Source organism: Tachyglossus aculeatus, chromosome 7, assembly GCF_015852505.1.
Source record: "Tachyglossus aculeatus isolate mTacAcu1 chromosome 7, mTacAcu1.pri, whole genome shotgun sequence".
In the NCBI taxonomy this organism is placed as follows: Eukaryota; Metazoa; Chordata; class Mammalia; order Monotremata; family Tachyglossidae; genus Tachyglossus; species Tachyglossus aculeatus.
Genome location: NC_052072.1, coordinates 21,355,900 through 21,381,242, shown reverse-complemented (window position 1 = coordinate 21,381,242; position 25,343 = coordinate 21,355,900). Strand labels below are relative to the sequence as shown.

The following is a 25,343-nucleotide window of genomic DNA, read 5'->3' as shown; positions in this document are numbered from 1 at the left end:
GACAGAAGACTTTCAGAAAGCTGCCCAGCTTAGGAGTCTGGGAGGGAAAATATAGAAGCCACAAGGCTCTAGATGTTTGCAGGGAGAGAGGCTTCTATTCATCCCCCCCACAAAGAAGGTCCTGAGTCATATAAATACTTGGCTTCTGGCCCCAGCCTGCAGATACTGCAGTTGGGCCATGGGGAGAGAGTGGGAGGGGCAGGAGAGCTGGAAAGCTGTGCAAAATGGCCTCCCAAGTTCAGCCTGCATCATCACCTGGAGTGAGGACCATTGCTAGAGGAACACCACCCCCACCATCGGGCTGACTAGCCCATTGGCTAGGATCTACTGGCCATCAAACAATGCCAGTGCCCTCTTTTCCCATGGGTCCAAAGCAGAAGAACTGAGGGGGAAGAGGGACAAGCTGGGATGCAGGAAGCCTGGGTTGTGTTCTTCAATTCTGCCCATCCCCCTTTCCTTCAAGGGAAATACCCTTGCTGATCTCCCTGTCAAGAGGATAACTGGAGGTTTGGAGTCAAGTGTAAAGCAAAGTAGCCTAGTGGAAAGAGCACAGGCCTGGGAGTCAGAAGGACCTGGGTTCTAATCCCAGCTCTGCCGCTTGTCTGCTGTGTGACCTTGGGCAAATCATTTAACTTCACTTTGTCTCATTTATCTCATCTATAGAATGAGGATTAAGACCATGAGCCCCATGTGGGGCATGGACTTTGTCCAGCCTGACTAGCTTGTATCTACCCTAGCACTTAGTACAGTGCCTCGTACATAATCAGCGCTTAGCAAATGCCATTTTTGGGGGAAAATTGTTCCCAAGTGGAAAAAGCCCTGGCCTGGGAGTCAGAGGACCTGGGTTCTAATCCCTGCTCTGCCACTTACCAACTGTGTGAGCTTGGGCAAGTCATTTCATTTCTCTGGGCCTCAGTTCCCTCATCTGCAAAATGAGGATTCAATACCTGTGCTCCCTCCTAGTTAGAATGTGAGTCCCCTGTCAGACCTGATTATCTTGTACCTACCCCAGTGTTTAGTACATTCATTCATTCATTCAATCATATTTATTGAGTGGTTACTGTGTGCAGAGCACTGTACTAAGCGCTTGGGAAGTGCAAGTTTGCAACATATAGAGACAGTCCCTCCCCAACAGCGGGCTCACAGTCTAGAAGGGGAGATAGACAACAAAACAAAACATATAAACCAAATAAAATAAATAGAATAAATATGTACAAGTAAAATAAATTAATAAATAGAGTAAAAAATATGTACAAACATATATACATATATACAGGTGCCGTGGGGAGGGGAAGGAGGTAAGGCCCCCCCCACCTTGGAGAGGGGGAGGAGGGGGAGAGGAAGTGGGGGCTCAGTCTGGGAAGGCCTCCTGGAGGAGGTGAGCTCTCAGTAGGGCTTTGAAGGGAGGAAGAGAGCTAGCTTGGTGGATGTGTGGAGGGAGGGCATTCCAGGCCAGGGGGAGGACGTGGGCCGGGTGTCGACGGCGAGACAGGCAAGAACGAGGCACGGTGAGGAGATTAGCAGCAGAGGAGTGGAGGGTGCGGGCTGGGCTGTAGAAGGAGAGAAGGGAGGTGAGGTAGGAGGGGGTGAGGTGATGGAGAGCCTTGAAGCTGAGGGTGAAGAGTTTTTGCCTGATTTGTAGGTTGATTGGTAACCACTGGAGATTTTTGAGGAGGGGAGTAACATGCCCGGAGCATTTCTGCACAAAGACGATCTGGGCAGCGGCGTGAAGTTTGGATTGAAGTGGGGAGAGTCAGGAGGATGGGAGATCGAAGAGGAGGCTGATGCAGTAATCCAGTTGGGATAGGATGAGAGATTGAATGAGTAGGGTAGTGGTTTGGATGGAGAGGAAAGGGCAGATCTTGGCGATGTTGCGGAGGTGAGACCGGCAGGATTTGGTGACGGATTGAATGTAAGGGGTGAACGAGAGAGTGGAGTCGAGGATGACACCAAGGTTGCAGGCTTGTGAGACGGGAAGGATGGTAGTGCTGTCAGCAGTGATGGGAAAGTCAGGAAAGGGCAGGGTTTGGGAGGGAAGATAAGTAGTTCAGTCTTGGACATGTTGAGTTTTAGATGGCGGGCAGACATCCAGATGGAGATGTCCTGAAGGCAGGAGGAGATACGAGCCTGAAGGGAGGGAGAAAGAGCAGGAGCAGAGATGTAGATTTGGGTGTCATCAGCGTAGAGATGATAGTTGAAACCGTGGGAGCAAATGAGTTCACCAAGGGAGTGAGTGTAGATAGAGAACAGAAGGGGACCGAGAACTGACTCTTGAGGAACCCCTACAGTTAGAGGATGGGAGGGGGAGAAAGAGCCCGCAAAACAGACTGAGAATGAACGGCAGGAGAGATAAGAGGAGAACCAGAAGAGGACAGAGACTGTGAAGGCAAGGTTGGATAGCATGTTGAGGAGAAGGGGGTGGTCCACAGTGTCAAAAGCAACTGAGAGGTCGAGGCGGATTAGGATTAGTACAATGTTTGGCACATAGTAAATGCTTAACAAATGCCATGGTTATTAAGTGGGAATGGGAGAAATTTGGAGGAACGCAATCGGAAATTCCATTTGCTTCTCCAAAATTCGAAGAACAAGTGGGCTGCTTAATTGAGCCTTATGAAGCCAAGGCTGCTGCCGTTTCAGCACACCCACCTTCACAACAAGCACACTTCACAATGTCACTGCTGATGACCCCTGCACAAGAAGCTCAGCAACAGGGACAAACAACCTGGATTTCCAGGATGGCCCTTTGAATTCACCTGCTTCTTTATTTACTCAGAGCACCTCAATATCAATCACTGACAACCCCCAAACAGAACAAAACGTCTGTAAGTGCCTTGTGAGGCAGGAGAGCTGGATGTGCTTTTCCCCATTTTAGAGATGAGGAAATTGAGGCCCAGACACACAGCAGACCAGTGGCAGAGTTGTAATGCCCAGTCCCATGCACTCTCCTCTAGGATATAGTGTCACGACTTCATTAGTGGAAACCTGGTAGATGTCCAAGAACTCAGACTTCCTCACTTCAAACTTTACACTCTTCCTACTGGATCACATAAATTGGATTTAATCAATGTGATAAGTTTGGGGGAATAAGAGTGCTATTGAATACCAAAGAATTATTATCCCTCTAGACTGTAAGCTCATTGTGGGTAGGGAATGTGTCTGCCATCTCAAACGGCACTTAGTTCTGTGCTCTGCACAAAGCATTCAATACCAATTATGAAGATGATAAATTTTAGCTTCTAGAAGAATAACATCTCAGTGTATCAAAAGAAATGAATACCCAGTCTTCTCATCAGAAAGGTTCCCCATTTGAGTCCTGCTTATAGAGGTTTTGCCTACAAAAAAAAACCCTTTTTTAAGAGAGAGTTTTGTCTGAAATGGCACAGAGCAAACCTAGCATTCTGCTCCAACCCTAAGAAGCTGAGAGTCAGGGGACCTGGCTTCTAATCCCGACTCCACCACTTTCCTGCTGTGTGACCTTGGGCACGTCACTTAACTTCTCTATGCCTCTGCTTCCTCATCTATGAAATGAAGATTTAATATCTATTCTCCCTCTCCTTTAGACTGAGTGCCCCACATGGGTCAGGGACTGTGTCCAATCTGATTAACATGTATCTACCCCAGCACTTAGTGCAGTGCCAGACACATAGTATCTGCTTAATAAACACCATAATTATTGTTCTGTGCATCTCAGTATCCTAATTTTAAAGCAGTTTGTGTCTGCCTGGTAAATGCCTCCACAGCAGAAATTATGACCTCTCCCAGATGCTTAATACCACTCTCTTCACCCAGTGAAAGCTCAATAAATACTTTGAGGGATTGATTGATGTTGCCCAACCCCTGTTTGAAGCAGAGCCTTGGGGTTAGAGAGGAGATTATAGAATGTTTGCAGCATATAAATGTTAATCCTACAGATTCTGAGTGCAGGCCACCGACAAAGAGCTTGGGGAAAATTTGAAAGAAATTTGGAACCCTGCCATAGACGAGCTTATGATCTAATGGGAGAGGCAGCTGATGTTTAAAAAAAAGATAAATGAGCCATAATTAAGAGAATACAGATGTAGCAAATATATAAAGAAAAAGATAATAAGGTTTTGGGGGAATTGGTTTGAGGGTTGGGGAAGGGACTAGCTATACATATATAGCTATATATATATACATATATATATATAGAGAGAGAGAGAGCTATAATTCTATTTTTTCTGATGGTATTGACACCTGTCTACTTGTTTCATTTTGTTGTCTGTCTCCCCCTTCTACACTGTGAGCCCATTGTTGGGTAGGGACCATCTCTATATGTTGCTGATTTGTGATTCCCAAGCGCTTAATACAGTGCTCTGCACACAGTAAGTGCTCAATAAATATGACTGAATGAATGAACGAATAATGCATGCGTACTGAGGTGGCTAGAAGGGTGTGGTCAATCAGGGAGTGCTTCCCGAAGAAAGTAATTTTTAAAGAAGTTCTTTGGAAGTTTGGATATAGCCAGTTTGGTGAAGGTCAGGAAAGAGGATGTTACAAATTGGGGGTGGGGGATGGAGGTGGGGGTGTTGGCATATGCAATGCCGAAAGTAGGAGGTAGAAGAGTCAAGAGTGAGGAATGGATCGGAGGGTAGTATGGAAGTCTTTCAGAGCATGAGCTGAGGTGATGTAGTAGTAGCATCTACTGAGCACCCACTAAGTGCAGTGCCCTCTATTAAACATTTGGGTAATGTGAAACAATCAGTCGATCAATGGTATTTATCAAGCACTTACTGTGTGCAGATCACTGTACCAAGCACTGGGAAGAATACAATGTAGCGGAGTTAAAGGGGTGGGGCCCTCGCCATCGTTCCCCTTTCCTGCTCCACCAGTGAATCTCTCGTGCCCCTCCAGAAGCCCAAACCTCCTCCCCACAACCCTACCAATTGGTCTCCATGCTGCCGAGATGGGGGCGGAGTGGATTCCGGAGGGCCCACACTCCTTCTTCACCTCCCCACTTGTCATATATCCTGCTCCAGACACTGAACCCACCCACTGCCCCCAAGGAGCTTACACTCTAATGGAAGACATTGTAGTGGGAGAAGGAAGAAGATAAGACAAACCAGCTGATGGAGAATCTTGGAGCCAGAGGAAATGCTGAGAGGGACTAGCTGAGCACTAGGAGGAGAGGTCCTGGCTGACTTTGGTCACATCATCCCCACCAAACATCCATGGACATATATGTTTACACATCTATAAATCTATTTATTTATATTAGTTCATGTTTACTTGTTTTGATGTGTATATACCTATAATTCTATTTATTTATACTGATGCTATTGATTCCTGTTCATTTGTTTTGCTGTCTGTCTCCCCCCCTTCTAGACTGTAAGCCCATTTTGGGCAGGGATTGTCTCTATTGCTGAATTGTACTTTCCAAGTGCTTAGTACTTTGCTCTGCACACGGTAAATGTTCAGTAAATATGACTGAATGAATAATTGAATGAACAGTGACGGTATTTCAAGACATCTCCTGAGGGAAGTATGGATGAGTGGAGCTTTGAAAACACTTCCTTTTGGCTCCCACCACATTAAAGCAAATGTTTCTGATTTGGACGTTCATTGGCCAAGTCAATATTTTTCAAAGAAGCAAATATTTGGGCTGTTCAGAGGTGCCTGAGTAAGCCCATGACTTCTGGAGCAACATTTTGTTCAGAAAAAAAAAATTGCCTAAGTCACTGATGTCTGAAAGTCTGGATGCCTGGCTGCTAATCTCCACCCAAAATGCACTGCATCCAGACTCCTTCTTGCCTCCAATGAAGCTGTCTAAAGCCTTTGACTATTTAAAAGCCATCATTCTTCACTCACGAACAGCCTCAGAGATAGGAATGCCAATTTGGATAAAGATCTAATGTAACACATTGAACTGCAGAACTTTTCTGAAGGTTCCCTCTTCACCTTCCCTCTCTCCAACCCACCATTTCATTCATTCATTCATTCATTCAATCGCATTTATTGAGCGCTTACTGTGTGCAGAGCACTGTACTAAGTGCTTGGGAAGTACAAGTTGGCAACATATAGAGACGGTCCCTACCCAACAATGGGCTCACAGTCTAGAAGGGGGAGACAGACAACAGAACAAAACATGTGGACAGGTGTCAAGTCATCAGAATAAATAGAAGTAAAGGTAGATGCACATCATTGACAAAATAAATAGAACAGTAAATAGTAAATAGAATAGTAATCATCAGATCTCTTGGGCAGGCTGGCCTAAATTTAAGACATAGTTGGTTTCTGAAAACTGTTTTTTGAGTCCAAACGCTTTCCGAGGGAGCCAAATTTTTCATAGGAACAACATTATAAATTGGAGTCATCTATTGGTCAGAAAATCCGTTTTCACCGAATTCACCCAGACATCTACCGATGAGTGACATAGCTACATAAATGCATTTATAGTGATTTAGAGAGTTTCCACAATCGGATAGTCTACTTTTGACTTCGACAGAAGTAAAAAAGATATGTTGATCTCTGGGGACTCTGCCTGGTGATAGGGATAGACTCTCCCTACTGTGTCTCCCACCTCTCCTGCTCCCTTCTCCCTGTCCTAGGTCTGCCACTTTTCATTCATTTGTTCAATCATATTTATTGAGCACTTACTGTGTGAAGAGCACTGTACTGAGTGCTTGGATAACACAATTCGGCAACATATAGAGACAGTCCCTACCCAACAATGGGCTCATAGTCTAGAAGGGGGAGACAGACAGCAAAACAAAACAAGTAGTCAGGTGTCAATACCATCAAAATAAATAGAATTATAGATATACACATCATTAATAAAATCAATAGAGTAATAACTATGTACAAATATACACAAGTGCTGTGGGGAGGGGAAGGGGGTAGGGCAGATGGCGGGAGTGGGGGTGATGGGGAGGGGAGGAGGAGCAGAGGATAAGGGGGGGCTCAGTCTGGGAAAGCCTCCTAGAGGAGGTGAGCTCTTAGTAGGGCTTTGAAGGGAGGAAGAAAGCTAGTTTGGTAGATGTGTGGAGGGCGGGCATTCCAAGCCAGAGGTAGGACGTGGGCCAGGGGTCAAAGACGGGACAGGTGAGAATGAGGTACAGTGAAGAGGTTAGCGGCAGAGGGGAGGAGTGTGCGGGCTGGGCTGTATAAGGAGAGAAGGGAAGTGAGGTAGAAGGGGGAAAGGTGATGGAGAGCTCATTTGCTATGTGACCTTGGGCAAGTCACTTTACTTCTCTAGGCGTCAGTTACCTCATCTGTAAAATGATAATTGAGACTGTGAGCCCCACATGGGACAGAGACTGTGTCCAACCTAATTTGCTTGTATCAACTCCAATGCCTAGTACAGTGCCTGACACATAGGAAGTGCTAAAAACCTCCCACAATTATTATTATTATTATTTCGAACTTTCCTCTGCTTTAACCCTCCACACTGCAGCTTTTAAAATTGTTTCCCCATTTCCTTGCCACTTCCCATCCACTCATTCATCACTGCTCATGCCCCAAGACCTCCAGAAAGGAGGAAACATTTGTAAATTTGAAACTATGTTGTAAAACCAAAATCAGGTGTAAAATTAAAATAGCGAGTGATGTTCATTTTAGTTAAAATTCCTAAATGCAGAACTGTCTCGAAGACCAGTATAATAATAAGCATAATAATAAGTAATAAGTAAGTAATAAGTAAATAAGTAATAAGTAATAAGTAATTATAAGTATAATAAGTCATACCTCCCAGGCCATGACTTAGAGCAAATTAGTCTGGACCTAAGAGAAATCATAAAGAAAGTCTGTAAGAAATGAAATGACCACATCTCATGGGACTCTATCTCTGGTTGTAGGGGAAACTTAGGGTTTTTGAGGATTACGTTCTTAGTCTGTGGCTATGGGGAGCAGTGAGAGATAAGATATGTTTAAGATATTTTAGATATATATAAGATATATTTACTATTCTATTTATTTTATTTTGTTAATATGTTTTGTTTTGTTGTCTATCTCCCCCTTCTAGACTATGAGCCCGCTCTTGGGTAGGAACCATCTCTATATGTTGCCAACTTGTACTTCCCAAGCACTTAGTACAGTGCTCTGCACACAATAAGCGCTCAATAAATACGACTGAATGAATAAGATATATTGGTTGTGGGAGTTGGCTGGCGTAGATTTTTACAGGTCGGTGAAAATCTTATCAAACTACAAGGCTGCTTTAATAGATCATCCAAGAGGCTCTCCACCCAGAAGCATATTTCCAGCTGCCAAGCTCAGAGGCTGAAAAGGCTTCTTGAGATCAACAAGGATGTAAAGACCCTGCAGTTGCATCATCAATAGTATTTATTGAGCACTACTGGGTGCAGAACACTGTTCTAAGCCTTTGGGAGAGTGGGGAAGCAGCATGGCCTAGTGGCAAGAGCACTGGCTTGGGAGTCAGAGGACATGGATTCTAATCCCAGCTCCACAACTTGTCTGCTGTGTGACCTTGGGTAAGTCACTTAATTTCTCTGGGCCTCAGTTACCTCATTTGTAAAATGGGGATTAAGACTGTGAGCCCATGAAGGACAGGGACTGTGTCCAACCTGATTACCTTATATCTATCACAGTGCTCAGAACAGTGCTCATTGTAAGAACTTAAAAAATACCATAATTATTATTACAATATAGCAGAGTTTATTGACATGTTTCCTGCCCACAATGAGCTTACAGTCTAAAGGGGAAGGCAGACACTGATATAAATAATTTATAATATGATTTTATCCGTAAATAGAGTGGAGCCATTATCAACCAATCAAAGGAACTCACTAAGAGATTACCAAATACAGAGTACTGTACCAATTGCCTGGGAGAGCACAACACAACAGAACCAGCATACATGTTCCCTGCCCTCAGTACCAGGTGGACTGTGTGACAATCTGGCTAAATGGGCAGGCCAGGCCAGGAGCGACTCTGTGCTGGGGCTGGAGGTTATGGGGCAGGGAGGGAGGAAAAGGGAGCCTTAGCTTCTTGTAAGGAGTGGGAAGTGGGGCACAAAACACAGAATCCAGGCCATGAGGTGAAAACCAAGGGGAGACAGGAGGGCCGGAGAAAATGCTACCCAACCTTCTTAGTCCTGCCAAAGAATTAGCTCTGACTTGGGGTAATCTGATCACACCCAGGTACAGGTGATGTGGATCAATCAATCAACCAATCAATCAATTGTATTTATTGAGTGCTTACTGTGTGCAGAGCACTGTACTAAGCACTTGGGAAGTACAAGTTGGCAACATATAGAGACAGTCCCTACCCAACAGTGGGCTCACAGTCTAAAAGGGGGAGACAGAGAACAAAACCAAACATACTAACAGAATAAAATAAATAGATATGTACAAGTAAAATAAATAAATTAATTAATAGAGTAATAAATATGTACAAAAATATATACATATATACAGGTGCTGTGGGGAAGGGAAGGAGGTAAGATGGCGGGGATGGAGAGGGGGACGAGGGGGAGAGGAAGGAAGGGGCTCAGTCTGGGAAGGCCTCCTGGAGGAGGTGAGCTCTCAGTAGGGACTTGAAGGGAGGAAGAGAGCTAGCTTGGCGGATGGGCAGAGGGAGGGCATTCCAGGCCGGGAGGATGACGTGGGCTGGGGGTCGATGACCCCTTGGCCCCAAGGCCAAGAGAAACTTGCCAAGTCAGCTCCCTAGGGGCCTGCCCCAAGCATGACAGCTTCACGAACAGGACTTCTGTTCTAAATCTCTCATTTTCACGTACTAAAATCCACTCCTATACCTAGGTGCCAAGATCTGCACTATTGGTGGTTACCTCCTCAAGGGCAGGGACTGTAACTTTCCTCAGACCTCCTGGTACAGATGAAGGAGAACCTATCCCTCATAAGGAATATGTCTGTTTATTGTTATATTACACACTCCCAAGTGCTTAATACAGTGCTCTGCCCACAGTAAGCACTAATAAATATGACTGACTGTCTAAAGTGAAAATGCACTAGAGAAGTAGCTTGGCCTAGTGGATAGAGCATGAGCCTGGGACTCCAAGTACCTGGGTTCTAGTCCTGGCTCTGCAACTTGTCTGCTGGGTGTCCTGGGGCAAGTCACTTCACTTCTCTGTGCCTCAGTTTCCTCATCTGTAAAATGGGGATTAAGATTGTGAGCCCCACGTGGAACAGGGACTGTGTTCGACTCAATTTGTTTGTATTGACTTATGTGCCTGGCAAATAGTAGGCACTGAACAAATACCATAATTATTATTATTACAGGAACAGGGAGGAGAGGTCCCACCCTAACCCTAACTTTTAACTCTAATCCCCACCAGTTGGCTGCTGGAGAGGCTCTGTACAGCTGCTGAAAAGTCCATCTCCATGTGATAAATGTGTAAGCTTGTTGTGGGCAGGGAATGTATCTACCAACTCTGTTGCATTGTACTCTCCCAAGTGCTTAGTAGAGGGCTCTGCACACAGTAAGTGCTTAATAAATACCGCTGATATTACATAAGCGCACAATAATGCACCCATATTGAGGTCACAAGAACATTTTGTGGAATCCAGGTCCTCTCGGTCATTAGTGGGGGCAGGCAGAAAGGCATAATTGTATGTGAAAAAGCTCCTGAGTCCTGTGGCTAATTATGGGTGTCCTGGTATGACATTGGAGACTAATTATCACCTAAATGTTGTCTGACTTGGTATTTCGCTTGAGACCATGCTCTAAGCCAGTGCTCTAAGATTTAGCCAGCAGGCTAAATCTTTCCTCTTGGTGCTCTCTTTGCAGAGGAGCCTTTTCAGAAGTTTTCTTGGTGAAGCAAAGAATGACTGGGAAACTCTTTGCTCTGAAATGCATCAAGAAGACTCCCACCTTCCGAGATAGCAACTTGGAGAATGAAATAGCTGTCTTGAAAAAGTGAGTCCCCACTAGGATTTGGGAGGGATGAGGGGAAGGCTTAGGTATGAATCTTTTGGTCCTAGTTTTCCTGTGACTTGACGGAGAATCTCAGAACCCTACTCCAGGAATGACACTCTCGTGGTCCTCATACTCAAACTACCCCAAGAGCAAGAGGTTCATTCTAGCCTTAAATTCCAGCAGGAGAGATTTCAGTAACTCTTCCTTTCTAGAGCAGAACCTTACAGGCAGGAAGTTTCTTCTAGATATCTAACTTCAATTCCTCCTGCTTCAAGGAAAGCCTAGTCTTTTTGGTTCCAGTCTGCAGTGGATTATTATTATCAAATGTTGTCAAGTCATTTCCGATTCATAACAGCTCTATAGTTATATTTTCTCCAGAATAACCTGTCTTCTGCCATAATCTGTAACCTTGCTGACGATTGTTCCATTTACGTTGTTATGGTTTCTATCCATCTACCTGTGGTCTGCATCTTCCACATTTTCCTACTAGGGGAAAATAACTAGTCAACTATCCTCTGAATAAAAATCCTCAGATGTTCTTTGGCCCAGACTAAATAACCTGCATTCTTTTCACTTTTCCTTCTAAATCAGTTTAGAAGAAATGCTCTCCTAGCAGAATTAGGGCACTGTTCCCCAAGAGTGAAGGAATTGGGTTTCATGACCTTTCATTGTCATGCCCCATGCATCATAAACAGTGAATAACAATTTCTTAATACTGCTCCTCCCCTTTCCAGAAAATCTTCAGAACCTGTAAAAGCAGAGGGCATCTAGCCTGGGGAAAATTTAATGGTCCCTTGGGTTGGGATCAGGGGATCTGGTTGGATGAGGAAAATTAATTTCTTTTCTCTTTTCAGAATAAAGCACGAAAATATTGTGACCCTGGAAGACATCTATGAGAGCTCTACACACTACTACCTTGTCATGCAGCTGTAAGTAGGAATGGAGCCTAACTTCCCCCAAACAAGGAGCAGAAAAAAATATTTATGTCAAGCTTGTCTAGGGCGAGTCCAGAAGTGAAATGGCATTGGCAGAGTGGTCTTTGGGAGGGCACTCTACAGGTGCATGAGGAGGCTGAAGGCCACTCTCAGCAATTAATCAATCAATGGCATTTAATAAGCACTTATGTGCAGAACTGTCAGGCAGTCAATCGTATCTACCGAGCACATACTGTGAGCAGAGCACTGTACTAAGCATTTGGAAGAGTACAATATAACAATAACACAGACACACTACCTGCCTACAATGAGCTTACAGTCCAGAGGGGGGGACAGACATTCATATAAATAAATAAAATGACAGCTATGTTCATAAGTGCTGTGGGGCTGGACGGAGGGATGAATAAAAAGAACAAGTCAAGGCGATGCAGAAGGGAGTGGGAGAAGAGGAAAAGAGGGCTTAGGCAGGGAATTGAGGGCACTATACTAAATGCTCAGTACTAAGAGTACAATACAACAGAATTAGCAGACATGTTTCCTGCCCATAATGAGCTTACCAAGGCCCTCTGTAATTCATGATCCATAGCTATGACTCAGTTTTACCCCACTGGCTAGTTGGGGCATTTATTAAGCATTTACCAAGTGTCAAGCACTGTGCTAAGCACAGTGTGTAGCTATGAGATATCAAGACTGGACACAGACCCTGTCACTTATGGAGAACACAAACTAAGAAGGTGGGAGAGAAGGTTATTTCATCCTCATTTTTCATATAAGGAAACTGAGGCCCCAAAAGGTTAAGGGTCTTACCCAAGGTCACCCAGCAGGCAAGGAGCAAAACTGGGATTAGAACCCAGGTTTTCTGACTCCCAGACCCATGCTCTTTCCAGGAGACCACGTTGCCTCTGCCCTTTAAAACAGAACCAGTGTCATGCACTCTGGTAGAAGAGTAGCCTCCATTTAGTCCTCAGCCCAAGTCTCTCCCTCCTCTATAATAATAATAATAATTGTGGTATTTGTTAAGCACTCACTATGTGCCAAGCACTGTTCTAAGCACTGGGGTAGATACAAGGTAATCAGGTTATCCCTCATGGGGCTCACAGTCTTAATCTCCATTTTTCAGAGGAGGGAACTGTGGTCCAGAGAAGTAAAGCAACTTGCCCAAGGTCACCTCGTAGACAAGCGTACTTTCCTCACCTTATTACCCAGAAAATAGGGCCTCTTCAACCTTGGGTGGGAGGGGTGCCTGATTTGGGCTCCCTGACAGTACCTTCTACACATATTCCATGCCCATTACCTCTGCCTATGCCACCAAGAGGCTGGAAATGGTCCCAGCTGTTTTGGAGAGAGGCACGAGTGTGCCGTGCCCTGTGGAGTGCCAGAAAAAGGCTAGCTTTGGCCCAAAGGTAGTGAGGGAGGCCACCAGGCTTCCTTTGCCCCAGGCTCACGATAACCTTAATCTGACCCTGCCTGGAACTTTATAAAGGTGTTTCAGACACCATAACAGTCCAGAGCAGGGTTCAGGGAAGAATTCTAGTCAACCTGCTAGAACTGATTTGCCCAAATCCAGAGCAAGATAGCTCATAGCTCCCTCAAGCCTCTTTTCAGCATTCCCATGCCCAGTAAATAACCGGCATTTCAACCCCTAGAGTCTCCACTTGGCAGTGCTGAAAACAGACGATTTGATCAGTGCTGCCCGATGGTAACAGTAATCTTTCAGAGGCCCTGAGCTGTGTGCTCCAAAAGCAAATGTAGATTAGTACACCATCTGCATATTGTTTAAAGTCAAAATACATGGATCATCCCCTCCCAATAATCCCTCCTTCCCCCATTCCAATGATCCCTCTCCTCCACTGTCGATCAAACAATTGGTATTTGTTGAGCGCTTACTGTGTGCAGAGCACTTTGACTAAGTGCCTGGGAAAATTAAATACAGCAAAGTTGGTGGGCACGTCCCCTGCCCACAAGGACTTAATTCCCGTTGGATTCATTCATTCATTCAATCGGATTTTTTGAGTGCTTTCTGTGTGCAGAGCACTGTACTAAGTGTTTGGAAAGTACAATTCAGTAACAAATAGAGATCAGTTTAGGGTAGCCAGAGTGGCTTAGTGGATAGATCTCGGGCCTGGGAGTCAGAAAGACCTGGGCTTTGATCCCTGCTCTGCTAGTGCTTGCTGCATGACCTTGGGCAAGTCAGTTTACTTCTCTGTGCCTCAGTTACTTCATCTGTAAAATAGGGATTTAGACTGTGAGACCAGTGTGGGACAGGGACAGTTACCTTGTATATACCCCAACAATGAACAGGGCCTGGCATAAAGTAAGTGCTTAACAAATACCATAATTATTATTGTCATTATCATTATTATGACGTTGTACTCCACTATGGGGCTTCCCTTCCAGTTTGAAAAGCAGCTATGGAGCCAGCATTCAGTCAGGTTTTTTTGAGGATTTTTTGTGTTTTTTTAATGATATTTGTTAAGTACTTACTATATGCTTAGAGTACAGTACAAGCACTGTACTATGCGCTGGGGTATTTACAGGGAAATCAATCCATGTCCCCCATGGGGCTCATAGTCTTAATAACCATTTACAGATGAGGTATTTGAGGCATAGAGATGTGAAGTGACTTTTCCAAGGTGACCCAGCAGACAAGTGGTGGAGCTGAGATTAGAACCCAGGTCCTTCTGATTCCCAGCCCTGTGCTCTACCCATGCTGTTTCTCTTAAAAAATACTCCCTTTGGAAACTTGCTCACAGTGAATCAGCATGTGTTCTTTGAGCATGCCTTGATATTAAGCACCCTGGGGCAATGTTAGAGAAGAAACACCATTCCTGAATTGTAGAATCATCTAGTACGGAAACAAAACAGTCAAATAAATAAGAAATGATAATGGTGGTTTTGGTTAAACACTCACTGTGTGCCAAGAACTGTACTAAGCATTGAGGTAAATGCAAGATAATCAGGTTGGACACAGTCCCTCTTTCAGTGGGCTCACAGTCAAAATAGGAGCACGGTAAACACTCAAGTACCATTGATTGAGAATGGGAATTGAATCCCCACTTTACAGATGAAGAAACTGAGGCCCTGGGAGGTTAACTGACCTGCCCAAGGTCACCCAGCAGGCAGGAGACAGAGCTGGGATTGGGGTCATTCATTCATTCACTCAACATATTTATTGACCACTTACTGTGTGCAAAGCACTGTACTAAGCACTTGAGAGAGTACACTACAACAACAAACAGGCACAGTCCTACCCATAATGAGCTCACGGTCTAGTGGGGGAGGCAGACATTAATAAGCATAAGTAAATACATTTCAGATATATACATATGTGCTGTGAGTCTGGGAGGGAGGATGAATGAAGGGAGCAAGTCAGGGTGATGCGGAAGGGAATGGGAGAAGAGGAGAGGAGGGCTTAGTCAGGGAAGGCTGCTTGAAGGAAATGTGCCCAACAATAATGAATCAACTCCTCAGACTCCCAGGCCCATGCTCTATCCACTAGACCACTCTGCATCTTGTATAGTGATAGTGTAAGTATAGTAATTATATGGCAGGTTTACTAACTCACCTGCATTGTACTCTCCCTAGCACTTAGTACAGTGATCTACACGCAGTAAGTGCTCAATATTCATTCATTCATTCATTCAATCTTATTTAATGAGCGCTTACTGTATGCAGAGCACTATACTAAGTGCTTGGAAAGTACAGTTTGGCAACAGATAGAGACAATCCCTACCCAATAATGGGCTCACAGTCTAGAAGTGGTAGACAGACAACAAAACAAAATAAGTAGACAGGCATCAATAGCATGTGCTCAGCACAGTGTAAGTGCTCAAAAAATATGATTAATTGATTGATCACTTACTGTATGCATGTGTTGGGGTGAGTCCACTAGAGTGAGCAAACGTGATTCCCACCCTCAGGGACTTTACTATTTAACTGAGGAGACAAGCACTAAAACAAATTACGGGGAGGGAATGTCAAGAAGTATAAAAATTTAGCCATAAGTGCTTTGGGGTGATGGGGTTTGTTTTTGACTTATCAGACTTGAGTTACTCAGACTTACCTAATCATTATAACTTTAAATAAAAGGTGAGGCATAAAACTCTTCAATCACAGCCTTTCCAGGGGGTCTCCCAGAGAGAGAGGTGGAGTGTAGACCTGCTGAAGTCAACAGGCAAGATTCCCGGGCAGGGGAGCCAGGGATTAGGCTGGGCTCCAGCTAATGAGGCTGCTTTGGCCAGATTAACTCCCAAGAAAGCAGGTCAGATAATGAGAGGCAGTAGACAGCAAGGCAAGGCGATTTGAAAGTCACTGGAGAAACACATCTTGGTCTCCAAGGTCACAGACCTCCAAAGGTGGAGGCTGCTCAGTTTCCTTTCTCCTTGGTTATGGGCAGATCACTTTCAGCCTCAGAGAATGGACCTGAGTCAGTGGACCTGTGTTCTAATCCCAGTTTCACCATGTACCTGCTGTGTGACTTTGGGCAAGTCACTTCACTTCTCTGTGCCTCATGTGTAAAATAGGGAGTAAGTCATTCAATCATATTTACTGAGTGCTTACTGTATGCAGAACACTGTACTAAGAGCTTGGGAAAGTACAGTATAATAATAAACAGACATGCTCCCTGCCTAGGACTGTGAGCCCCATGTGGGATGTAGACTGTGTCCAACCTAATTAGCTTGTACCTATCCCAGAGTTTAGTACAGTCCCTGGCACATAGTAAATGCTTAACAAATATCATTAAAAAAAACCCAACAACTCTCAGCTTTCAGCTGCAGAGGCCCAAAGCCACACTTCTAGTATGAGAGTCATTTTCCTTCTAAAAAATCTATGCTCTCCTACTAGCTATCCCTCCTCTCCTTCACAGCTGTACTCAAAACTCCCATCCCAAGCTAACTCTAGCTGGCTATAGTAGTTAGTAGTATTAGTAGAAGTAGTATATGCTTGATACCATGTACCAGTGGATGTGATGTCCTGTACTTAGCACTTGGGAAGAACAAAGCAAAGCAACACAATCCCTGCCCATAGTTACGATATTTGTTAACTGCTTATGTCCAAGCCCCGTACCAAGAGCTAGAATAGATTAAAGATAATCAGATCTCACATTGGGTTCACATTCTCAGTAGGAGGGAGCACAGGTGTTGAATCCCCATTTTGCAATCAATGGTATTTATTAAGCACTCACTATGTGCAGAGCACTGCACTAAGCACTTGAAGAATACAATAGAATTAGCTGACACATTCCCTGCCTATAACAAGCTTACAGTCTAGATGAATCAATCTATGATATTTATTGAGTGCTTACTGGGAGCAGAGCTCTGTAATAAGCACTTCGGAGAGTACAAGTCTAGAAGGGGTAAGGGAACTGATGCAGAGAGACATTAGGTGACTTGCCCAAAGTCACAGAAAAGGTAAGTGGTAGAGCCAGGATTAGAACCCAGGTCCTCTGATGCCCAGGCCCGTGCTCTTTCCACTAGGCCATTCTGCTTCTCTTCCCATAATGAGATGGGGAAATGGGGAAATGTAGCACTTGCAGGTAAAACTGTACCACTGTTCTTAATACTAAATAGGAGTACCTTTTTTTATGTTTCTAATGAAAAAAAATGGTATTTGTTAAGCGCTATGTGCCAAGCACTGTTCTAAGCACTGAGGTAGACACAAGGTTATCAGGTTGTCCTACATGGGGCTCACAGTCTTCATCCCCATTTTACAGAAGAGGTAACTGAGGCCCAGAAAAGTGAAGAGACCTGCCCAAGGTCACACAGCTGACAAGTGGCAGAGTCAGGATTAGAACCCACGACCTCTGACTCCCAAGCCTGGGCTCTTTCCACTAAGCCACACTGCTTCTCTATTGAAAGAGATCACTTTGTGTTTATATAAATGGTGCCTCTCCTCTCTTAGAATGTCAACTGCTCAAAAGAAGGAATTGTACATGCCCCTTCCTCTGTCCTTCCCCACTGAACCTGGCCCTCACCCTTTCTGCTAAGGGGCCCCAGTGCAAACCAGGGACAGATGAGCCTCAGAGCTGAGGACTGAATTTGTGGCAGCAGCTGATTCATCCCTCAGGGCCAGGAAGGGAAAAGGATTCTAGGCTCCATATTCTCTGCACTGGTGGTCAACCCACCCTCCCTCCTCCCTCCTCCCCCTCCTCCCCACACCTCTCCAGGGTCTCTGGTGGGGAGCTATTTGATCGGATCCTGGAGCGTGGAGTTTACACTGAAAAAGATGCCAGCCTAGTGATTCAGCAGGTGCTGTCTGCAGTGAAATATCTTCATGAGAACGGCATCGTCCACCGGGATTTGAAGGTACCGATGATCCGGGCTTCCTGGAAAGAGGAGTCTTTGGGAGAGTCATTAATGACTCCAAGGCAGCATCACTGGAGCATCAGATGATCAGGCTGGGGTAGTGGTGGTGGGGAAAGTGAAGAACTATTGATCTAGCCAGATGCTAATAATAATAATGATGATGGTATTTGTTAAGTGCTTACTATGTGCCAAGCACTGTTCTAAGTGCTGAGGTAGATACAAGCTAATCAGGTTGGACACAGTCCCTGTCCCACATGGGGCTCACAGTCTTAATCCCCATTTTGTAGATGGGGCAACTGAGGCCCAGAGAATTGAAGTCATTTGTCTAAGGTCACAGAGCAGACAAATGGCAAAGCCCGGGATTAGAACCCAGTTCTCTCTGACTCCCAGGCTTATGCTCTATCCACTAAGCCATGCTGCTTCTCCCCACTTCTTCAGTTCTGCCCAGTAGACTTGTCCCTCTCCAATCCCCATTCACTTGGGGACAGAGGAAGTGTTGATTTCTGGGGAAGACTGTCCGTTATGACAGGATTGGGTCCACGAGAAAGCCCTGCTGCCTTGGAAACGGGAGGAAAACATAATGTGTCTCTTTGATCCTATCTGAACATTGCTTCGCCCATTCAGTGGCATTCATTGAACGCCTACTGCGTGCAGAACCCTGTACCAACAGACATTTGGGGGAGTATAATAGAAGTAAAGACACAATTCCTGCCGCGTGACATTTCCCATCCATCTCTTCCTCCCAGCCCGAAAATCTACTTTACCTCACACCCGAAGAGAACTCCAAAATCATGATCACAGACTTTGGTTTATCTAAAATGGAGCAGAACGGGATCATGTCCACGGCTTGTGGGACGCCGGGTTACGTGGGTGAGTCAGACCCTGCGGGAGAGAGGTTGACCAGCAGCCTGAATCAAACCCAGTGCCCTGGTTCTGCCAGGAACAGTGGGAAGGTGGAATGGGTGGGCTGAGAACAGCCCCCCTCTATCTCACTCCTATCATCACTCTTATCATGACTCCAAATATCCCCCTGTTGCTCACGAATCCTGGATCTTTAGAGCCTATCAGCCCACAGGTCCTTTCTTACAAAGCGCAATTAGTGACTCACATGAGCTTACTTATGGCTCACATTACCTGGAATTTTGCTAACCCCCACTCTGCCTAGCCACTCTGTAATGCCCTCCTGAGGGAAAACTGCCACCACAACCTCAGGGATGGCCTTTCTTCTTCTTCCTCTAAAGCAGGGGGTCCCAGAAAAGGTAACGGGACCTGAGAGCCCAGAGGAGGTTTTTCGTTGTTCTTGTTTTTTAATGGTATTTGTTAAGAGCTGAACCAAAGGGCTCTCTCTCCTTCTCTGTCTCTCTTTCTTTATGGTATTTGAGTGCTTACTATGTGCCAGGCCAGGGTAGATTCAAGTTAATCAGGTTGGGCACAGTCCATGACCTACCTGGGACTCACAGTCTTTTTTTTATGGTATTTGTTAAGAACTTACTATGTGCAAAGCACTGCTCTAAGAGCTGGGGGGATACAAGATGATCAGGTTGTCCCACGTTGGACTCACAATCTTAATCCCCATTTTACAGATGAGGTAACTGAGGCACAGAGAAGTTAAGTGACTTGCCCAAAGTCACTCAGCCGATAAGCGGAGGAGCTGGGATTAGAACCCATGACCTCTGACTCCCAAGCCCGTGCTCTTTCCACCGAGCCATACTGCTTCTCAGCATCTTGATCCCCATTATTTACAGATGAGGTAATTCAGCCACAGAGAAGTTAAGTGACTTGCCCAAGGTCACACAGCAGACAAATGGCAAAGCTGAGATTAGAACCCAGGTCCTTCTGACTCCCAGGTCCGTGCTCTATCCACAAGGACACACCCTCCTCCTAATCTCCCAATCTGAGCTTGGAAAGTTGCAGAAGGTACCTGGTCAACTCTCCGGTTCTGGACTCCTTCATAGGAAAGCCACCCAGACGCAGGGACTCTCTGTGGCCAGGGGGTTCTGAGGCTCTGAACCCCTCTCCCCTCACATCAAACAGTCTCCCCGGCGTATCTCTAGGAACTGATTCCCCTCTCATACCCCCAGCCCTGCTGACCTGTGGGCTTTATCCCTTGGTTCCAGCTCCAGAAGTGCTGGCCCAGAAACCGTACAGCAAGGCTGTGGATTGTTGGTCAATTGGAGTCATCACGTACATCTTGTGAGTAGGAGCCAGATGGGATTGGCTTCCCCAGGGGACCTTGAGCCCCTGTACCCTGAGCCTCCCTCCCTGTCCCTCCTCTCCACCAGCACTTTAATGGTTCCCAGATAGAACCTGTTTCCTCTGCCCGGCCCCTCCCCTGCCAGAAGGGAGTGATCGCCATTCAAGGTGGGAAGATGCAGTAATGAGTAATGGGGTCCCTGTTAAATGCAGGCAGCGGGAGAGAGGAGGCCGGAGACTCACATGTGGATCTTTCTTTCCCGGGGTGCGGCAGGCTGTGTGGGTACCCTCCATTCTATGAAGAAACTGAGTCAAAGCTGTTTGAGAAGATCAAGGAAGGTTACTATGAATTCGAGTCTCCATTCTGGGATGACATTTCCGAGTCAGGTAACATCCTCCGTGCAAACACCCGTAGCTTCACAGATAATTAGAACTGTGGTATTTGTTAACCCCTTACTCTATGCCAAGCAATCAATCAACCGTATTTAATGAGTGCTTATTGTGTGTAGAGCCCTGTACGGAGCACTTGGAAGAGTACAATGTAACAGAGTTGGTAGCCATGTCCCCTGGCAATTTATTCATTCATTCAATTCATTCGTACTTACTGAGCTCTTGCTGTGCGCTTGGGAGAGTACAATATAACAATAATTCCCTTCCCATAACTAGCTTACAGTCTAGAGGGCATTAAGCATTGTACTAAGTGCTGGGGTAGGAATATGATAATCAGGTGGGACAGTCTAAATAGGAGGAAAGCAGGTATGTAATCCCCACTGTAGTGACAAGGAAACTGAGGCCCAGAGAAGTTGTGGCTTGCCCAAAATCACCCAGAAGGCTAGTGGCAGAGCTGGGATTAGAACCCGGGTCCTCTGTCTCTCAGGCTCTTGTTCTTTCCCATAGGCCACACTGGGTCAACAGCCACTCCCTCCCTGAGCGATGTTTTGTAGTGGCAGAGATGTGGTGAGGGGGAAAGGGTAGCAGGGCAGAGACAAATGATGATCTCCCTAAATTTGATGAAAGAGACTACCAGGGACTCTTTGGAGCCTTCAGCCCTGGAGAGCTTTAAACAGCTCTCCTTCTCCCCCTGCCATTATCCTAGATAGTTTAGGAAGCTACCAGTCCCGGGAACAGGGGATTAGACTGGATGATCTCTTTAGGTCCCTTCCAATTCTAGGATTCCATTTGTGATCTCTGCCCTAGAGAAAAGGAGACTGGAGGAGTTAGAGAGAGGTTTGATCCAGCAATGTCCCAGCAAATGGGACCCTAGAGGGGGATGAATGTACTGAGCTGAGAAAGGCAGACAGAGAAACTAGACCTGAAAGCAGCTAGCAATCACATGTCGCACATGTGTCATGCACGTGCCCCACACACGTCACACACGCACCAGTGCCTGGGACTTCAGCATGTGTTAGAGCTTCATCCTCAGAGCTGTACCCGCAGATCTGTGTGGGTGGATATTTTCTCCTCTGTGAGGTTTATGGTGGATTTGGGATTTTTAGACACTGAAAATTGCCACTTTACGAGATTAGTTTGAGACGCATTCACTCCCACATGCCAGCCTGAAGTTCATTTCCAATAGTAGTAAAGAACAGCTGTTGGTTACTGGGCCTCTGATGTCTTCCTACAGCCAAGGATTTCATTTGCCACTTGCTGGAGAAGGACCCAATGGAGCGATATACTTGTGAGAAAGCACTGAGGCATCCTTGGTGAGCTGCCCCTCCCACCCCACCCCCAGGGACACAGAGTAGCCAGAAACCCCCCTCCCCACAACCCCAAACAACCCAGATAGGCCTACACTGGCTTTAAAAAAAATGGTATTTGTTACACCCTTACTATGTGCCAGTCACTGTACTAAGCACTGGGGTAAATACAGGATAATCAGGATGGACACAGGGTTTAAAAAAGGGGGGCTCACTGTCTAAATCCCCATTGTACAGATGAAATAACTGAGATAGAGGGAAGTTAAGTGACTTGCCCAAGTTCACACAGCAGGCAGTGGGAAAACCAGGGTAAGAACCATAGTTCACTGATTCTTAGGCCTGTGCTCTTTCCAATAGGCCACGCTCTTTCTCAGTGCTGTCTTTTCTGGCATCCTAGGCCCTGGAATCTAGGAAAATACCATCTTCCCAGGCTTCGTAGGTCTGTGTTCTGGAAAGGGCAAAGGCAAGGGAAAGTGTTCCCAGTTTCAATAATAGTTGGGGTAGTTGTAAAGAACCTGCTATGTCTCAAGCACTGTAGATAAAATACATTCACATCAGATCTGGGTCCACATGGGGCTCACTGCCTAAGGGGGAGGGAGAACAGTTACTAAATTCCCATTTTATAGCTGAGGAAACAGAGTCACAGAGAAGAAGTGACTTATCCACGGTCACACACAGCAGGCATGTGGCAGAGCTGGGATTAGGACCCAGATCCTGTGATTCCCACCAGACCTGTGCTTTTTCCCAAGAGGCCACAATGGGACCAGGGTCACAAGCCTAAAGTGAGCTGTTTTTTCATCAAGCAAGAACAGATTCCTAGGGGTAGGTGGGGAGCGGACAGGCAGTATGGAAAAAGATCTGCAACAAAGTGTTGAGTCTCAGGGCCGCCAGTGTTTCCCCTGAGATTCCTGGGTGCCCTTCGCATCTCCCCAGGACAGCATTCTGAAAGAAAGCTAAATCCCAGGCAGGCCAAGTCAGGCCCAAGGGGCATCTGTCCTAGGAAGACCCGAGTGAAGAGGAAGCCTCAGTCGCAAGCCTCTCTGCCCCTGGCCCCTCGCCCTGGCTGCAGAAGCCCAAACTGGCCACCTTTTGTTTGGCTCTGAGCTTTCTTGGAAGGGAGAGAAGCTCTCTGCACCAACCCACCCAAATGCAGCAAGACCCTTCCCCACCCTACCCACCACACATCACCTCCTCACTGGTTGTAGACAGCTGGGCTGGCCTCCCCCAGGATGGGGGTAGCCCCTGCCTGCAGCCAGCAGAGCCCCCCCTCTGCTAAGCACCCCTCCCTACCACCGCAGGATTGATGGCAACACTGCCCTGCATCGCGACATCTATGCGTCCGTCAGTCTCCAGATCCAGAAGAACTTTGCCAAAAGCAAGTGGCGGGTGAGTTGCAGGGGACATTGGGGTCAGGGTGGGGGCTCAGCATAGAAGGGCCGGATGGAGACGGGCTCAAAGGCTGGGGTTGTCAGTGCTCTGCACACAATAAGAGCTTTAAAATACGACTGATTGAGTCAGAAACCCAGTTGATCTCCCTAGTGCTTAGTACAGTGACTGGCACATAGTAAGCACTTAACAAATACCATAATTACTATGATTATTATTAGCACAGGAAGACCGTGGGACTCAGGCTCCTAGAGGCTTAACCTCTAGAAGGAGTGAATTCCTAACCCTCCCTGACCCAGAGCCCCCTTCATTTCCAGTACTTAACTTGTCCCCAGCCCCTGAGGAGGAGGGAATTTGTAAATGAAATCCACCTGAGTCCTGAGTGTTCCAAATAACTCTTCCCACCCAATTTACCAGCTCCTAATTCTCTGTCTGACTACCCTCCCACTTAGTTCACTACTGCCCCTTCGTGGTCAAACCTTCACCATACAAACAACAATAATAATCATTGTGGAATTAGTTAAGCGCTTACTTTATATCAAGCGCCGTCCTGGAGTAAATATAATACAATAATAATAACTGTTGTATTTTCTGAGTGTTTACTATGTGTCAAGCACTGTACTAAGCATTCAGATCGAGCACAGCCTCTGTCCAACATGGGGCTCTCATTCTAAGTAGGAGCAAAGACAGGTATTTAATCTCCATTTGATAGATGAGGTATTTAATCCTCATTTTACAATACAAGCAGATCAGGCCCTGTCCCTGTCCTAGACGGGGTTCATAATCTAAGCAGGAGGAAGAACAGGTTTCTTATCTCCTTATTACAAAGGTGGAAAGTGAAGCAAAGAGAAGTGAAGCGACTAGCCAAAGGTCACATGGCAGGCAAGTAGGAGAGCTGGGATTAGAATCCAGGTCTTCTGAGTTCCAAGCCCGTGCTTATTCCATTAGGTCACCATGCACTTAGTACAGTAGTCTGCACCTAGTGAGTGCTCAATAAATGACATTGATTTGTGGCTTAGTGGATAGAGCATGGGCCTAGGAGTCAAAAAAGCCTGGGTGCTAATCCCTGCTCTGCCACTTGTCTGCTGTGTGACCTGGGGCAAATCACTTCACTTGTCTTGGCCTCAGTTACCTCATCTGTAAAGTGGGGATTAAAAGTGTGAGCCCCATGTGGGACAGGGATTGTGTCCTACCCGATTAACTTGTATCTACCCTAGCACATAGAACAGTGCTTGGCACATAGCAAGCGCTTAACGAGTACCATTATTATTATTACTGACTGATTGATTCTCTTACTATGTGCTAAGCAATGGCAGAGGTACAATGCAGTCCTATCAGATGTAATCTAAGGTGGATTTGCCCCTGGGTTTTCTTTGCATTAGTGGGTTCAGCTAGAGCAGGGGGCACCCCTGTGAACTGGGCATCACAGTGCCCCACTCAGAGAATGACCAGAGTAAGGGGACCAGCTTCCTGGAAGCCCATTGCGAAAGGCAGGGAACTTTTCTGCTTCCTCCCAGCAAGCATTCAATGCAGCAACCGTGGTGCACCATATGAGAAAGCTACATATGAACCTGCACAACCCAAGGACCGTTCCCGAAGCTGGAATCAGGCTGCCCGTCGTCCAGGGGTCCGAGACGTCCCGGCCCAGCGGCCCCATGGTCAGCATCCCCAAGGCCTCCAACCCAGACAAGAGCGCACTGCTTCCCATGATGCCTCGGATGGCCTGCCAGCACCCGGTCCTTCTCCCCGCCCCGGGCGACGCCGTCTCTGACAACAGATCAGTCAACTGCTTGGTCAACGGCTCCCTGCAGATCAGCAGCAGCCTCGTCCCCATGCACCAGCGCCCTCTCAGCGGGAGCCCCTGCAGCTGCTGCTCTAACTGTCTGAAAAGCAGCGAGAAGGGCAAGGCGTCCTTCTGCTCAGAGCCAGTGCTCCTCAAAAGGACCAACAAGAAACAGTGGGTATTTCCAGGACAG

The 25,343-nt window shown here is 46.2% G+C and overlaps 1 protein-coding gene across 6 annotated transcripts in view; it reads left to right on the top strand.

Moving 5' to 3' along the window:
• CAMK1G (calcium/calmodulin dependent protein kinase IG) overlaps positions 1-25,343 on the top strand; it is a 43,168-nt gene that overhangs the window by 15,919 nt on the left and 1,906 nt on the right. For 4 of the 6 annotated variants that reach the window (XM_038749766.1, XM_038749767.1, XM_038749765.1 and 1 more), the window contains exons 3-11: positions 10,723-10,851; positions 11,706-11,780; positions 17,953-18,091; positions 18,838-18,961; positions 20,209-20,284; positions 20,559-20,671; positions 21,909-21,987; positions 23,280-23,367; positions 24,885-25,324. In XM_038749766.1, coding sequence (XP_038605694.1) covers positions 10,723-10,851; positions 11,706-11,780; positions 17,953-18,091; positions 18,838-18,961; positions 20,209-20,284; positions 20,559-20,671; positions 21,909-21,987; positions 23,280-23,367; positions 24,885-25,324 — 1,263 coding nt within the window. Of the gene's footprint in view, positions 1-8,412; positions 8,448-10,722; positions 10,852-11,705; positions 11,781-17,952; positions 18,092-18,837; positions 18,962-20,208; positions 20,285-20,558; positions 20,672-21,908; positions 21,988-23,279; positions 23,368-24,884; positions 25,325-25,343 lie in introns of those variants that run through there. The other 2 variants (XM_038749770.1, XM_038749769.1) reach the window with 2 other exon arrangements.